The sequence below is a fragment of the Neltuma alba genome, unplaced genomic scaffold (genome assembly GCF_004799145.2).
Source record: "Neltuma alba isolate B1F8T4 unplaced genomic scaffold, ASM479914v2 tig00004856_pilon, whole genome shotgun sequence".
Taxonomy (NCBI): domain Eukaryota; kingdom Viridiplantae; phylum Streptophyta; class Magnoliopsida; order Fabales; family Fabaceae; genus Neltuma; species Neltuma alba.
This window is the reverse complement of record NW_021633882.1, coordinates 199752-216338: the sequence shown is the minus strand read 5'-3', so window position 1 is coordinate 216338 and position 16587 is coordinate 199752. Positions and strand designations below refer to the sequence as shown.

The 16587-nt window shown below is 31.4% G+C and overlaps 1 protein-coding gene across 1 annotated transcript; it reads right to left on the bottom strand.

Moving 5' to 3' along the window:
- Positions 1–4065: 4065 nt before the first annotated feature.
- On the bottom strand, positions 4066–7950 carry LOC114745902 (uncharacterized). Its single transcript, XM_028934073.1, has 3 exons — positions 7857–7950; positions 5658–6122; positions 4066–4505 (listed from the first exon to the last, which is right to left on the bottom strand). Exons 2-3 carry the CDS (start codon positions 6102–6104, stop codon positions 4356–4358), a joined length of 597 nt encoding a protein of 198 aa, XP_028789906.1. The 5' UTR covers positions 6105–6122; positions 7857–7950; the 3' UTR covers positions 4066–4355.
- Between the last annotated feature and the right edge of the window lie 8637 nt (positions 7951–16587).

Genomic DNA, 16587 nt, shown 5'->3' with positions numbered 1-16587 from the left:
AGCTTCTTGTCAGAAAGGAGAAGTCTTTTTAAGGCCGAGAAGACCATGAAGCAGGAAGAACTAAGCCTTCAAAGATTGAAGGTGCCCTTCATCACAAAAATCTTTGATACTGAGCAGATTGTTATTGATGGCAATTCTGCAGGTGATGACGCAGAAGTAGATTTCTTTATTGAAATCCATGCTAACGTAAAGGAACATGAATCAAAACCAGCAACAACAGGTCATGGACATGGAACAGGAAAACTAGAATCCTCTGAAGAGCTTCAGGATCAAGAAGTTATCAAGTTTATAATTGAGGAGAATAGCTTGGCTGCAAGAGGGGATAATGTCAAGCAGATTACCACAAATATGTCTGACGAGTCCCCTGAGCTTGAATCAAATTCCAAGAAATATTTCAAGAAATACTATGATGATCCTGCAACTAAGGCAGATACCATGCTAAGCATTCATCAGGAACATAACGAAGAATCTGCAAATGAAAGCCACCCACCTAGCTGTTCTCATAAATGTACGAGTATGGAAATCTGCTACAAAGGGATTAGATTTAATGATTGGGAACAGTTGGGAAGCAGTGAAATAGATGATTGTGATTTTGAAGCTACTGATACAGAGCGGAAGGAGGAACAATTTTGCATGTCAAAGCTTGAAGAGAGAGTTGTTTTAGCTGAAGAGGAAACAGAGTTCAGGCTTGAGTCTTCAGCAGAGAGTTTACTAGAGGCATCTGTAAAATCAGATAAAATTGTCAGCACTAGAAGGCTCGAAAAGATAGAATACTTAGTTGAAGAAGCATCCCAAGAAGCCAAAGCACAAGAATGTGCTTGTTTTGAAGCACAACCTCATGACACTGTTTTGGACCAGGAAGCCACAATTGAAAGCACAGAGACTCGTTCTTCAATAGAGGAAGCATTTCAGAATTTGACAAATGCAGAAGAAAATGGCGGAGAAAATGAAACATCTCTAGATAATGGTGTCAGCTGTATCGCAAATGTACTTGATGTTGGACAGAAGCCTATATTTGTAAAAGATAGTACACCTATGTCACTGAGTGACCAAATCTATAATGCTTCTGAAGAAGAACGTAAGCTAAATCATGTTGGAAAAGCAATAGGCAAAGGTAGCAAGAATCTGGAGATGAAAAGTACGGAAATCTATCAAGATTTTGCCAAACAAGTTGAGAGTAGTGATTATCGAAGGCAAGGTCATGAGATAAGTGAGTTACATAAGATTGATGATACCGATGAAGGCAAAGACTCAAGTCCAGAGAATGATGATGGAAGCACTAGCCAAGCGACACATATTCTAATGAAAGATGTGCAAAGTGAAAATATCTTTACTGCTCAAGACAAGGAAATGTTGGAAGTTATTGAGAGTGGAGCTAATAAGTTGCAGGGCACAAGCTGCACGGGCGCTGAAGAGGAGAAAAGAAGCAAGAGTTGGAGAGGAGAAATGAAGCACAAGATACCTGTCAAGGATGATGAGCAACTGAGGAAGTTCGACCAACGAATGCCAAACTTCTTGCCCTTGATCCCAAATCCAGAACGAGAAAAGGTTATTCTCAAACATCAGATAATGGATGAAAGAAAAATTGCAGAGCAATGGATGCTTGACCATGCACTTAGGCAAGCAGTCACCAAACTTGCTCCGGTGAGGAAAAGTAAGGTGGCACTGCTGGTTGAAGCGTTTGAAGCAGTAATGCCAATTACCCAAAAGGAAAAACCATTGAAAAAAGGTTCAGCCTTTGCACATGCAAGAACTATCCATGCTTGAAACCAGTGGGTGTTTCTGAGGTAAAGACATACATTTTCTCATTCTAATCTTTTGCTAAACAAAAAGAATAAAATAACTGTTTGATGCATTTAGTAACTGACTCTCCAATATAACTTAACCTCACATATTCTTACTGATTTAAATGATTTCCTTGATTATTAGCACTGGGTGCTAGTTCCAATTTTAAAAGATGCAAGCTTTCATTGTAAAGCTCTTCGGCAAACTATTTTTCCGTCCACAGTAGAATGGACAGTAGAGAATGAACAAGCAGCAGGTGTGAAAGGAACAAGCCTCCACTGATTTAAAACCATTCAACAGGGTACATAAACTGGAAGTTTGAAGGCAATACCTGTTCAGCGGAGCCCCTGCGTTAATATGGCAATGAGGTCCCTCGCCCCTTTCAATTCCCCTAGTTCACTTTGTTCTATTCTTCAATATGTTTTTCAGTCTATTCTTTTATTTTATATTTTTCGATCTTTGATCACTCACTCATGTTTTTGGTCCAAAAAAAAATACTCGTTAAATCAAATGCAACTCCCAGACGGGGGAAGATTTTTTTTTTTTTTTTGTAATTATAGTTGGCCAAAAAAATTTTATCTCTAATTTTAAATTGGCCAAAAAATTCGTCTCGTTTAAGTATTCCTTATTTGCCAAATTTCTTTGGCATGCGCGCAGTTCAGTCAAAATTTTATTTATAATAACTATGCATCATACCAATTGATGAAAAACTCCTATCATTTTCTTCCATAGTCAAATTTTCTTTATTGTTCCTTTGGAGTAACAAGTTAGATATAGTTTTTTTTCCCCTACGGTAACAATAAATTAACAACCTCATCCAAAAAAAACAATAAATTAACAAAAACTTTTGTCCAAAAATAAAAGACATACAATAAGTTAACAAACTATTAGTTCAGATAATAAGCGGTCTCACTCCCATAAAGAGGAAAGCAATAAATTCATTTATTGAAAAGATTTTAATCTTAACCCTCTCAACCCGACAGAATTTAATCTCAAGCCAAAGTGACTTAAAGATACTTTAAGTTATACACAAAAAGAAACATACAAAAACCATTAATGTTAGAACTTCGAGAGAGAAAAAACTTCTGCTGAGAAAAAAAAAAAAACTCTTGAAACTTTAATTTTTTATAGGAATAATCCTCTGAATTTTAAAAGAAACCTCGCATCATGTTTTATTCCATAAGCGAAATAGCAAACAATTTAAAATTAGAGAAACTTTATTTGCTTAAAATTTAAAGAGAAGTTTATATTTATATGCTTATCATTGAAACATTTGAAAAATTGTGTATAATTTTTCCCACAAAAGTTGAAGAAATTGCTTGTATTTCTCCTTAATTTTCCTTCACACACACAATTGAGACTCCATTGCAAAGTACCAAGTAATGTACTACCTTCAATCTTTAATATAAAAGATAATTTGACTTCTAATTTAGTCTTAAATAAAACCCCAATCTATTTTGTCTCCAATATTTATCTATTTTACATTTGAGTAATTCCTATAGTAGTTGCATATATTAAGAAATTAGCATCCATGAAAGAGTCAAACATACAAAATTAATACAAGTATTTTAAGAATCCATTTATTACAAATAACTAACTTAACTAATTTTCTTCATTTTTCCAAATTAGTCAACTAGATTTTATATTAAAAAACAGAAATAATACAAGATTTATTGTCAGTGTAGAATAACTCAGATTTATAAGAATACAAGATAAATATATTAAAAAAAAAAATTTATCTCAACTTTTGTAATGTACTTGTAAGTAATTTTAATGGTAAACGTCTGATTAGCATATGAGCCTCTCGTATGTGCAACTGGATTGATATTTAGCCATTTGCAACTCATCTTTCAGCAAGATTTTATAGAACTTAAACTGTCATTAAATTAACCTTTTGGAATTTTGCAATTTCCACAATCCTTTTTTGTCATTTTCCAAAATATTATAGATATCCATCCGTGATAGACAATATTATTTGTTACAGAGTTCACTCGATATATTGAATTATTGATATATCGATGATTCATTCCTGGGGCTGGGATTTTCTTAAAGCATACAAATGCTCCCTAACATTCGGCTTATAGGACAACACAATTCTCCAAATTCTTAGAAAAATAACGGATGCACATTCCATCCTCATCGTCTCTGCTTTGGGTCTTGGGTATGACAAACAGGCGCACAAGACCACAACACCAGAAGCTTTTTCATGGCTATAATAACTCCAAATCACAATATAATCCTTATTCCTAATGCAAGAAAGTTATACGGCTTTAAAGCATGGGCACAAACAATGCAAGTAATTAAAACAAATATACAGACATAATAAGTATACTTTTCTAAGTTATCAATACAAGTACAACACAAACATCCACCATCACACTCCGCTGAACATAAAAGGAAAGAATAGAGCAGACTAAAAATTGTACTTTGACAAGGATCATAGGTCATATAAAGACGTTCCTCGCATAAATTATTCCTGATAACTGGAAGGGACAATAGAGCTTTAGAAGAAAATAACCTACTAATAAAGAAGAGTTTACTTACACGTATTGCTAGTCCAAATAAAGTTTTCAATCATTGTTATAACGCACATTATAGTGACGCGCCAGACATTGGGCAGTTCCGTCCATAACGCTCTCTATCGTCCTGTACTTCTTATAATGCCCTTTAAGCGTGTCTTCCTGGTGCTTTGCAAGCTTTTCCTCTTCTTGTAGTTGTACCTGCAAAAAAGAACAAGTTTAAGAATAAGCTAACCCGTAAGAGTATTATAAACCTATTGGCAATCTTAAATAGCTAAAAGCCAGCAAGATAAGACGGTCTTCCAAATGAATGGACATATTTTCAAAAGAGCGATAACCAATGTGACATGTTATTTATCTTTGGACATACTTATCTATTTCTTGCATTCTAAAACAAAACTTCTTCCGAACGTGCATGCTCTTCTCAGTCATATTCCTCATTGAAAGTGAAGAAACAACACCTCGGCATCATATGATTTAGAAGAAAAGTATCCTTTACTGAACCCCAATAGTCAACCCAGAAAACAAAGCAGCTAAAGCAAACACTGAATGTTAAAAATAAAATATAGTGATAACGAAGTTGCATTGGGGGGGGGGGGGGAATTTATCCGTTTCCTTTTTTCCTCAGGTGATATGATTCTGCGTGGTTAAAATAATATACTAGGTAATCAAACAAGTAAAGCAGTAATCCCTTCCAGCAAATTCTCAAAGAACAAATGCAACAAGGTTGAAGGCACCTCTTTGAGGTTAAAATATGTTATTCATTACAAGAGAATTGGGGGATAACCGGGGAGTTGTTAGGAACTTGGAGCTGGTTAAGTAAATTGGAAGGAGACCATCCAACCTCCGTTAGTACAAATAGGGGAAGGTTAGACATGTGACGGGTGAAAATTAAACAGTATTTTGATATTCTGTTTTCTTGAGGCTAGCCATGGATAATCATCCCTGAATTTTTACCGTTTCTTATTTTGAAACAGAAACCTAAAATCAGTATGTTTAAAGTCTATGGTGGCAGCCCATAAGAATCACATCTTATCTTATACCATCAACACTAGCAGCTCTCACTATCACTAGTCACACTACTGAAAATAATTCCTGAACCTGCTTCATTGGAACAAAAATAATGAAATAAATTCACCAATTTAAGGATAATGATTAAAAAGGAAAAGTTTAGGGATAAAACCAATCTTTGAAAGTCAATGATAAAAGTGAATTTAAGTAATAACCGAATAAAAAATTGCCCTCTCTGACAATTGCAGCAACTGGCAGGTTAGTAATAAAAATAACAAGATTGACTAAAATTCAATTGATTACTAAAATAAATACATAATAAGTACAAGAGGGAAAACTTACTTGGTGCAAGTAAGCAGCTTCAGCAGCATGTTTGCCAGTAAGCTCCTTCAGTTCCTCTGCCACCTCAAAGTCAGGATCACCTGGCTCCAACCAACGACAGGTCAACTTTCTACAAGGATTTTTAGGGCGATCATCAAACATTTCTGCTTTTGCAGGAAATGCCCTTACAGGCCTTGGTTTCCCACATATCATGAAAGGATATTGCTCAATCATTGATATAACTTCCTTGGCCTTCTTTTCATTATCCAATTCTATTAGTGCACACTGTGGCACATTCATTGGTTCAAGGTAGTTGGGAATGAGCTTGACATTTTTTACATTTGCAAACTGATCAAAAGCAGTTCTCAACACGGATTCAGTGACCGAAGGTGAAAGGTTGTCAAGGTACATTGTTCGTTTGACCTTGTTTTCAAATGCAGCATAGCCATCCTCTGCTGTAGATCCCATGTAATACAGTGACCAAACCTGACAATTAAACAGAATGGCCAAGTTAATAATTAGGGCAAATACTAACTTAAAAACTAGATGAAAATAGAATAAGTTCTGGAGCGCAACAAAATGACCTCCCCCTCAGTAGCATAGGTCACTCGTCCATAAGCAAGCCATTAAGAATATAAGCCACATACCAGATATAGGAGAACTTAAATGTCTTTTATAAGCAAAAGTAGTGGAGACATGATAATATGGAATTTTAATTACCATAATTTAAACTATGGTAATCCTCTAAAACAGAAAATATAAAAGACAAGCATTTATTGTTATATCACAACTAAGCAAAGGATGAAAAGATGAAACACCAATAGTCCAAAACTAGTTCTTTCAACCAACCCAAGTCACCCAACGATTCCAATGTAGAAAATTCACATTGATTTTCTGCATTCCTATAATAAAAAAATATATACGTATCTAAAATATACTCCTCTGATCCTATTTATAAGACAAAGAAAAGATATTTTTTGGTTCTATTTATTGGGCACTGAGAAAACTTTTTGTATGGATGTACAATTTTACCCTTCATTTATTATTGTATTGACTTTATTTATGTAAGGTATAATGTATATTAAATAGGGATAAAATTGAAAAGTTGTTAAATTTTAAATGAGTTAATGAGGTTTAAGATTCTTCTTGATCTATGTAAAACATATTGGAAGTGATTTATAAATAGGACCAGAGGAATACCAATTACCAAATAGATGATATCATATGTGTCTTATTTGTATCATTTGCTCAATTGACAGGGTTACAAGTAAATTTTAATGATACACTAAATGGAGATAGTCATTGGAACATGGTCCTTCCTAATAAGTGTTGGCTTTCCCATGACAAAAACAATAAGAATATTACAAACATGGCTGAAGAACCCCCCGGGAAGGGGGCGAGTTCAAAACACGGGAGACATGGATGTTGGTAGCTGGAATTTACTAAGTTACCACTGACTCATCGGAGTCACAATAACTGAATGACATTGATGACCAACCCAGTCACTACCAACATTAAAAATATATATATATATATATATATATATATCCTTTACCCAATTGAATTTAGTTCTCATTTTTAGCTAGGTCCAAATTAGAAACTACAGCTTACTTGCTGATACATTCATACAATCTATTCTCGAGAAATGAAGATGCACCAAGTAATACTATACAAATATTTTCCTTCCTAACCACAGTCCTGGGGCTTTATTCATACCCACTTACAGACAGGGCAACCAACTTCTACTAGAGAGTACAGTCTCAAATGGATGAATAATGAAGCCAAAGGGAAGGGAATGGAAGAATTTAAGAAATTAATGAGAAATAAAAGAATAATGAGAAAACGCTCAATTAATCTTCCAAAATCCTCCAAAGTCATCATTACTTGATATTTATCATTTACCATCACTTTCCCTTCGTTCTCTCCCTTTCAGATTTCCTGTTCGTTAGATTCCTTCCCTTCCTGTTTTCCTCTCAACTTACATGCATAGCCTTACACAGTCACAAAATTTCATGATAGATTTCTAAGGGCAATCACGAAATTCCGTTGTGGGACCTTTAATAGAATAAATAATGCAAACGTGACGAATGCACCAGAAAAGGGGGGAAATAAAGCTCGCGAAAGAGAATGAACAAGCGATGGTGCACAACCGGGAAAAAAAAACGAAGGAGATAACAGAAGAGGGCCATACGAGTGCAGAAAATGTCACCGAAAACTCACCTGAAGTGGAATAAAGGACGGAGGACACGAGTGAAATTTTGGTTCAGCACAGCTACCAGCGCCGCTGCCCTCGGAAAATTTCGACTTCTGATACGGTAAGCTACGCTATGGCAGGGTGGCATCGGCCTAGTGTCCTAATATAAATTATTAAAAGTTAAAATTTCGATTTGGATAAAAAATAGGGAAAATTACAAATAAAGACCCCTCAATATATAAAATAGCAATCAGGGACTCATTTACTCTTGTTCCAGGTGATAACAAGAATACATTTGAAAATAACAAGTTCTGATTATAAAATAACAAGTCTGGGATTAAAATTTAACAACACGTTTTTTTTTATAACAACACACTCTGTTGCAGTTGATAACAATAATACATTTGAAAATAACAAGTTCTGATTATAAAATAACAAATCTGGGATTAAAATTTAACAACACGTTTTTTTTATAACAATACACTCTGTTTCAGGTGATAACAACAATACATTTGGAAATAACAAGTTCTGATTATAAAATAACAAGTCTGGGATTAAAATTTAACAACACGTTTTTTTTTTATAACAACACACTCTGTTGCAGGTGATAACAACAATACATTTGAAAATAACAAGTTCTGATTATAAAATAACAAGTCTGGGATAAAAATTTAACAACACGTTTTTTTTATAACAACACACTCTGTTTCAGGTGATAACAACAATACATTTGGAAATAACAAGTTCTGATTATAAAATAACAAGTCTGGGATTAAAATTTAACAACACGTTTTTTTTTATAACAACACACTCTGTTGCAGGTGATAACAACAATACATTTGGAAAGAACAAGTTCTGATTATAAAATAAGAAATATAAAATTAAAATTTAACAACACATTTTTTTATAACAATTAATTATTTTATACTTTTGAAAAATAAATTATTTATAACTTATAAAAAGTATTTTAAATCTATTTAATTTGCTAAAAAAATAATTTTTATCTCCAATTTATAATCAAAACTTGAAGTGTAATTTATTATAGATTAAAAATACTTTTTTATTGTTCAAATTTATAAATAAAATTTAGAGAAAATGACAACACACTTTTTTAATTTTTTTTAAAAAATTTTTAATCTATATATCTACACAACTCATTATAAATCAAACTACTTCTTATAAATTATAAATAGTATAATTTATTGTAGATTAAAAATACTTTTTGATTGCTTAAATTTATAAATGAAATTTATCTCTAATTTATAATTAAAAATACTATTTTTTTCTTTAAATATTAAAATTTATTATTAAGTATTTAAATATTATAGTATAATTTATTGTAGATTAAAAATACTTTTTGATTGCTTAAATTTATAAATGAAATTTATCTCTAATTTATAATTAAAAATACTATTTTTTTCTTTAAATATAAAAACTATTTTTAATATTTAAAGAATGAAATAATAAATTATACTATAATATTTAAATACTTAATAATAAATTTTAATATTTAAAGAATGAAATAATATAAAAATATTATAATGAGTTGTATAGATATATAGATTAAAAATTTTTTAAAAAAAATTAAAAAAGTGTGTTGTCATTTTCCCTAAATTTTATTTATAAATTTGAACAATAAAAAAGTATTTTTAATCTATAATAAATTACACTTCAAGTTTTGATTATAAATTGAAGATAAAAATTATTTTTTTAGCAAATTAAATAGATTTAAAATACTTTTTATAAGTTATAAATAATTTATTTTTCAAAAGTATAAAATAATTAATTGTTATAAAAAAATGTGTTGTTAAATTTTAATTTTAGATTTCTTATTTTATAATCAGAACTTGTTATTTTCAAATGTATTGTTGTTATCACTTGGAATAAAATGTGTTGTTATATAAAAAAAAGGGTGCTCTTAAATTTTAATTCCAGACTTGTTATTTTATAATCAGAACCTGTTATTTCCAAATGTATTGTTGTTATCACCTGAAAAAGAGTGTGTTGTTATAAAAAAAACGTGTTGTTAAATTTTTATCCCAGACTTGTTATTTTATAATCAGAACTTGTTATTTTCAAATGTATTGTTGTTATCACCTGCAACAGAGTGTGTTGTTATAAAAAAAAACGTGTTGTTAAATTTTAATCCCAAACTTGTTATTTTATAATCAGAACTTGTTATTTTCAAATGTATTCTTGTTATCACCTGGAACAAGAGTAAATGAGTTAACTTATATTTTTTTTTGTATTATGATGTTAGCAAAAATTTGTTGGTTCAATGGTCATTCCTAATTTTGGGAAGCATGAGGTTAGGGGATCAAATCCCCCCAACCTCACTTCCCCCAATTTTAAAAAAAAACAGTTTCAAAAAAAATAAGGAAGGCCGCCGGAATCCGACCACCGGCATCAGAGCTCCGGCGGCCGGCGGCCGAGGTGGCGGAGCTCTGACGGCCGGAACTCCGGCGCCGGCGGCCGGATTCCGGCGAGGCAAGGGTTTTTTTTTTGGAAAAAAAATAAAGAGGGGTATTTTGGTAATTTGACCATGATTTCATAATTGCAAATTGAGACCGGGTCCTTGTGAGCAATTTCTCAAATTCAGGGTCCCTGATTGCTATTTTATATATTGAGGGGTCTTTATTTACAATTTTTCCTAAAAAATAAAAGGGGAAATTATATGTTTGAGGGGACATAATCATTAATCAATTATTCATCCTATTTATAATTGATTTCTAACATGCTTCAATCATGCTAAGAAAAATATTAAATTTTATTAACTCTTATTTAAAATTTAATAACTTTTTAATTTTATCTTTATTTAATATTTTACTTTCAGTCTTTAATACAAAAATTTGTTTAATTTTTATTTTAATCATAAATATAAAATTCTAATTCACTTTGTTTCTCGTATTTATTTTTTTCAATACATTTAATTAGTAAAAATATTTTAGAAAAAGCAATACTTATTTATTACTAATAATTAACCTAACTAATTTCTTTAATCTATTCAAATTAATCAACTAGTTTTTATATTAAGAACCGGAGGTAGTATATTATACATCATGTAAACAAAGTCAACACAATAATAAATAAAAAATAAAATTATACAATATAAAAATTTCTTTTAGTGTTATATAAATAAGACAAAATAATGTCTTTTCTCATCTTTATAAATGGGACAAGAGGAGTATTAGTTACAATGATAATCTATATTTGATCCCTAAATTTTGAAATAGATTTCCTTTTAATCCATTTTCTTTATTAGTAAGTTGGGTTAAATGCCATCCTTATTCTTAAATTATTCACACGTAACCATTAGATATAAACTTTCAAGGATTAGAAAGGGATGTTTGGTTAAGTCAAAAATACTTTCAAAAAATATTTTTATGTAAATTAAGATAAAATTATTATCACATACTTATTTTGTATATCAAAAAATTACTTTTAGAATTATAGTTTGATTTTAAGAAATACAATATTATTTTCAAATTGAAAATAGTTGCAAAGTTATCCTTATCACTAAGGGGAGAAAAGCAAACATAAATATGTATATATGCCAATACTATATAGTCAAAGTATGTTTGCAATATAGTCCTTATAATAATGGTAATTCTAATCAATTACTTTAAAAAAAACAACACATATTTATTACAAATAACTAAGTTAACTATTTTTTTAATCTACTCAAATTAGTCAACTAGTTTTTTATACTCCTGCGATCCTAAATATAATATTTTTTTTGTAATTTAAATTACACTCCAAAAGGAGTGTTATATTTAAGATAGGAGGAGTATTAAAAACCAAAGATAGTATGTTTATTTTTATATGTGTTTGAGAGCAGTATTGCACTCCTTAATAATTTAAGATACCCAACAATTCTCCTGAAAAGAATAGTTTAATAGCAAAAGTGCATTTCAAGTTTTATGTTAATCTTTTTAGCTTTTAAAACACAATAAAAATTTTCATGATTTTTAATACTCTTTTAATCATATTTATAAGTAACTTTCAACCTGTTTCACACAAATTAAGAAAAACCTTAAATTTCATTAACTTTCATTTAAAATTCAACAATTTTCTAACTTTTCCCTTATTTAATATATACTACCTCCGGTCTTTAATATAAGACCTTGTTTGACTTTTATTTTGGTCTTAAATATAAGACCTCAATCCACTTTGTCTCTCATATTTATGTATTTTTTTTAAGATAGTTCTTCTAACAATAGTAGTTCTAGCCAATACACTTGATAAACAAGGATATTTTAGGAAAGACAATACATATTTGTTACAAATAACTAACTTAACTTCTTTTCTTAATCTCTTCAAATTAGTCAATTAGCTCTTATAATTAGAATCGGAGGTAGTATTATACTATCTCATATAAACAAAGTCAATATAGAACTATATTGACTTATATTTACACTATAAAAGGGGTCTTATATTTAGAACCGGAGAAGTATAATTTTACCTTTCATTTATTACACTATAAAAGAGATTTTATATTTAGAACCAGAAGAGTATATCCATATAAAAAAATTTTCTCAGTCTTTTATAAATAGGACCAAAAAAAATCTTCTTTCTCTACTTTATAAATAGAATCAGAAGAGAATCATGCTAGGGTTTGAAGCAACACTTAAAAATCAATGCCTCGCTGGCCCCCGCCCCCAAAAATTAAATCCCTATAAAGAAACCCGCAAACTCCATTTAGCCTCTCAAGGTACAAATCAAAGACCAAACAACTCAAACGTAGCATATCTCCAGCTTCACGTTGGGTTCCAAGTATAAGGGAGAAAACCAATGGATGAAACTAGAAGAGAATGAGGGTAGATTGGAGAGGAGGCCTTACCTTGATGCTTTAAGAGTATTTAAATGTCTCAAAATAAGCACAAATTTATGCAAAACTCAATCCTTGGCCCAACTTCCCCATTCCTCTCTCTTTTTTTTCTCCTTTTTTTTTGGCAGTTGTTCACCTCTAATTTAAATAAGATTCGACCATCCATCGTAAACAAATGATAAAAAGAGCTCCAAAGTGATGTTACTTCTGTCACTTACTATGAATAAAGGGAAAAATGAAAGGAAAAAAAAGGGGGGAGGGGAGAGAGAGAATGCTTTGAAGAAAGCTTCTAAAATTTGACAGATTTTTCTTCTAGTATTATGGTTTTTTAATTTTCTTTCCATCCAAAAATTCTGTGTTAAAAGGCAGGATATTATAATAATAATTATTATTATTTTGGGGAAATTTCAACTTATATTTATGAGTTAGCTTAACAATCTATTTTATACCTCAATCCATATGTGCTACTTCATTTGGTACTGTCACATATTCCAAGCTTTACACTTCAATCACAATTTTATATTACCTTTATTTTAAATATAAGAGTTAGATAATAAATTTATTTTGATTTTAAATATAAAATTTTAGTTCATTTTATCTATCAAATTATATTTAGAATCAAAATACAAGCTAGATTTTATATGCGGCTCAAAATAATTACTGAGCTAAAGATTGGAAAGCCAAGAAAGCAAATTTTTGAGCAAGACAAGCAAGAACTGCTCGGGGATTTCGATTTGTTGCTGGGAGGATATGACTCTCAGCATGCAAATTCGCAGTGATGATCCTAAGCTCCGGAAGGATTTGCTAGAGATGCTATCTGAAGAACAAAGGCAAGTGGCTCGCCTTGACCAAGCCCAACTATTTCTTCGCAGTGTATCGCTTTACCTTTACATAAAGAAGACTCGCTATTGTCGATCCATATGCAGACGGCAGACCTTATACCTCAAAAAGAAGGCGAAGGCGACATTGTTGGAGGAGTGGTCAAAAGTGAATGATAAGTTTTGATTTTAATATAAGTGGTAGATTTATATTTATTTTGATTATAAATATAAGACTTAAATTTATTTTATCTTTTATAGTTATTTATTTTTTTAAATATAGTTTTTGTGGTAATTACACATGTTAAACTAGATGTAGTTAATATATTTAATTAGTAAAGATAATTTAGAAAAGACAACATATATTTATTACAAATAACTAATTTAACTAATTTTTTAATTTACTTAAATTAGTCAACTAACTTTTATATTAAAGATTAGAAGTAATAGTAAGCAAAATCGGCATTATAAAGCTGTGGTAAAAAAACAGTGTTAACCCTGTTAACTTAGTGGGTGCCAATTTTCCATTTTTAACATACGAGTAGAATTTTATGGCTCATTTGGTCTGAAACATAACACATATTTTGTAGTACAAAATAAGTCTTATATTTAGGACCAACAGAAACATTAAATATTTTAGGGTGTTAGATATACCTTAATTCTATTTTTTCCAGGTGAGTGGGTGGGTCTGAATTCATTACTTACGAGTCCTGGTAAATCTTTAAAAGCCAATTTATCTAAATTTTTATTTATTGAAAAAATGAGCAATTTAATCTAAATAGTACCTAATTTTCATGAAAAAAATTAGGTCAATTTCGTAGTGGTGTAGATTGGGGATGGTCTCCATTTAAAAAGTTATTTGGAAAAAAAAAAAGTAATGGCTCTCTATTTTATTATTCATATATTTTTAAATATGAGTTAGAGAATTAAATTATAAAAAATTAATAAAATAAATTAAGTTATTTTTATTTATAAAAAAAATCATTTTACATGTATTTATATTTTTTTATTTTTAATTTAATACTTATATTTTTACCTTATTAAATTTTTAGATTTGCTGTATACGGACTAATGATACTAACATAGCAAAATTATAAGATTAACAGTGATAATAGAGTAAAATTAAGGCTTGTTTGGTTCAATTTCCAAATCTTCAGAGACGGCAATGTCATGCAATGAAAGATTTTAATAAAAGAGTACATCTACCAAAGTTAAAAATTAAATAAAAGGATGCTGGTAAAAAAATTATATAAAAGAATGAATATATATATGCAAAATAAATAGGAATTTCTCATTTACTTTAAAAATATGTTGTCATTTACTTTTTAAATATAGTTAATTGTTATTAAATTATACTACCTTCGTCACTAATTATAAAAGCTAGTTAATTAATTCGAAGAGATTAAGAAAAGAAGTTAAGTTAGTTATTTATAATAAATATGTGTTGTCTTTCCTAAAATATCCTTGTTAATCGAGTGCATTGGCTAGAACTACTATTGTTAGAAGGACTACCTTGAAAAAAAAATATAAATATGATAGACAAAATAGATTCGAGTCTTATATTTAAGATCAAAATAAAAGTCAAATAAGGTCTTATATTAAAAAGCGGAGATAGTAATAAATAAGACTGATATAAAATTTTAAAATTTAATATGCATTTTTGTTTTGGAAAATTTCCCAATAAGAAATGTGTGTTCATTCTAGCAGTCAGTGCGAATTGCGAACGGACGAACAAAAGGAGTACTAACGTTAGTTGCACTGTCGAAGTATGCAGGCGGGCAGGAACAAAATAAACAACAAATAATATTCAATGCGAATTGCGAACGGACCATGGTATGGAAAACCGGACCGGACCGGCTGGTTCAGACCAGAAACTGGCGAACCGGTCACTTGTCTGGTCTGGTTAGTTAACAAAACCGGGATCACAGTGAACCGACATGACTCGGTTTAACTCGGAGTAAACTAGGATTAACCCGGGTAACCCGCCGGTTTGGATGGGTTAGCCGGGTTTTTTTTCAAAGCTTCCCATGCTCAGAAATTTAAAAAAAAACAGAGAGAGAGAGACAGACCAACCGTCACCAGATTCTGCTCTGAAAGTTGAACTCCGTTGCCGCTGTGACTATTTCTCATGGTGTTCGGGCATGCCTGAAGTGTCGAATAATCTCAGATTCAGATAGCCACGCGCGGAAGTCCGATCACAGTAATGGAGTCGGAATGGATGTTCATAGCAAATGCACCTTTTTTTGGAGAATGAGAAGAGAGAACGCGGGAGGGAAGAAAGCAAGCCGGTGAATTCAGTTTCTTAAACTGATTCTATAACTTAAAAAACAAAAAACTTCCGCCCCCGTCTGTCCTTGTCCATAATTTGAAGAAAAATTGCAAATCACCATTTGAGACCCACAGGTTATGTTATTCGCATTAGAGCCCCAAAGTTAATGGGCTTGGGGGTGGACTGGCCCATTTTTCTACATCTCCCACTCACACTTGGTGGATTAGGTGTCATGGGTCTCGTCTCTTCGTCTCCTCTCAGTTTCATACTTAGTGTTTTGCCGATACCGCGGGGGCATGACGTCTTCATTTAGGTGCCTGTACTAGAAATCCTTTTATAGGACCAGTACAAGTTACCTTCTCATTTCGTGTAGCGTGAATTTTAAAAATGCCTCAGGTGTCCCAGATTTACTTATATACACTTTTTCACGGTAGATCTAATCCCTCTCGAGTCGATGGTTGACTCAAATTACCTTTCTGGTATGTCTAGTGTCCACACTTATGACCACGGAATGTCATAAGGGACATGTGCCAAAGTATATTACCTTAGATCGTATCAATCATGACCATAGGACATATGCCAAAGTAACAATCGCTAAAACATATCTTCGTGATATTATCAAAGTCAAAGGACGCCAACAAGAGGATAATTCCTCCCTGGGACTCACACAGCAATGAAGTAGGGATCTTTCACTTGCTTCCCTTTTGCGGTTCTCCCAGCATATGTGGTATGAAACACATGCTACGGTGTTACTCTTTTACTATAAGAGCGTATGTCGTTTTGGACTTATCATTAACACCGTACAGACTTAAGTCTAGACACACTCAGTATCTAAACCCAAA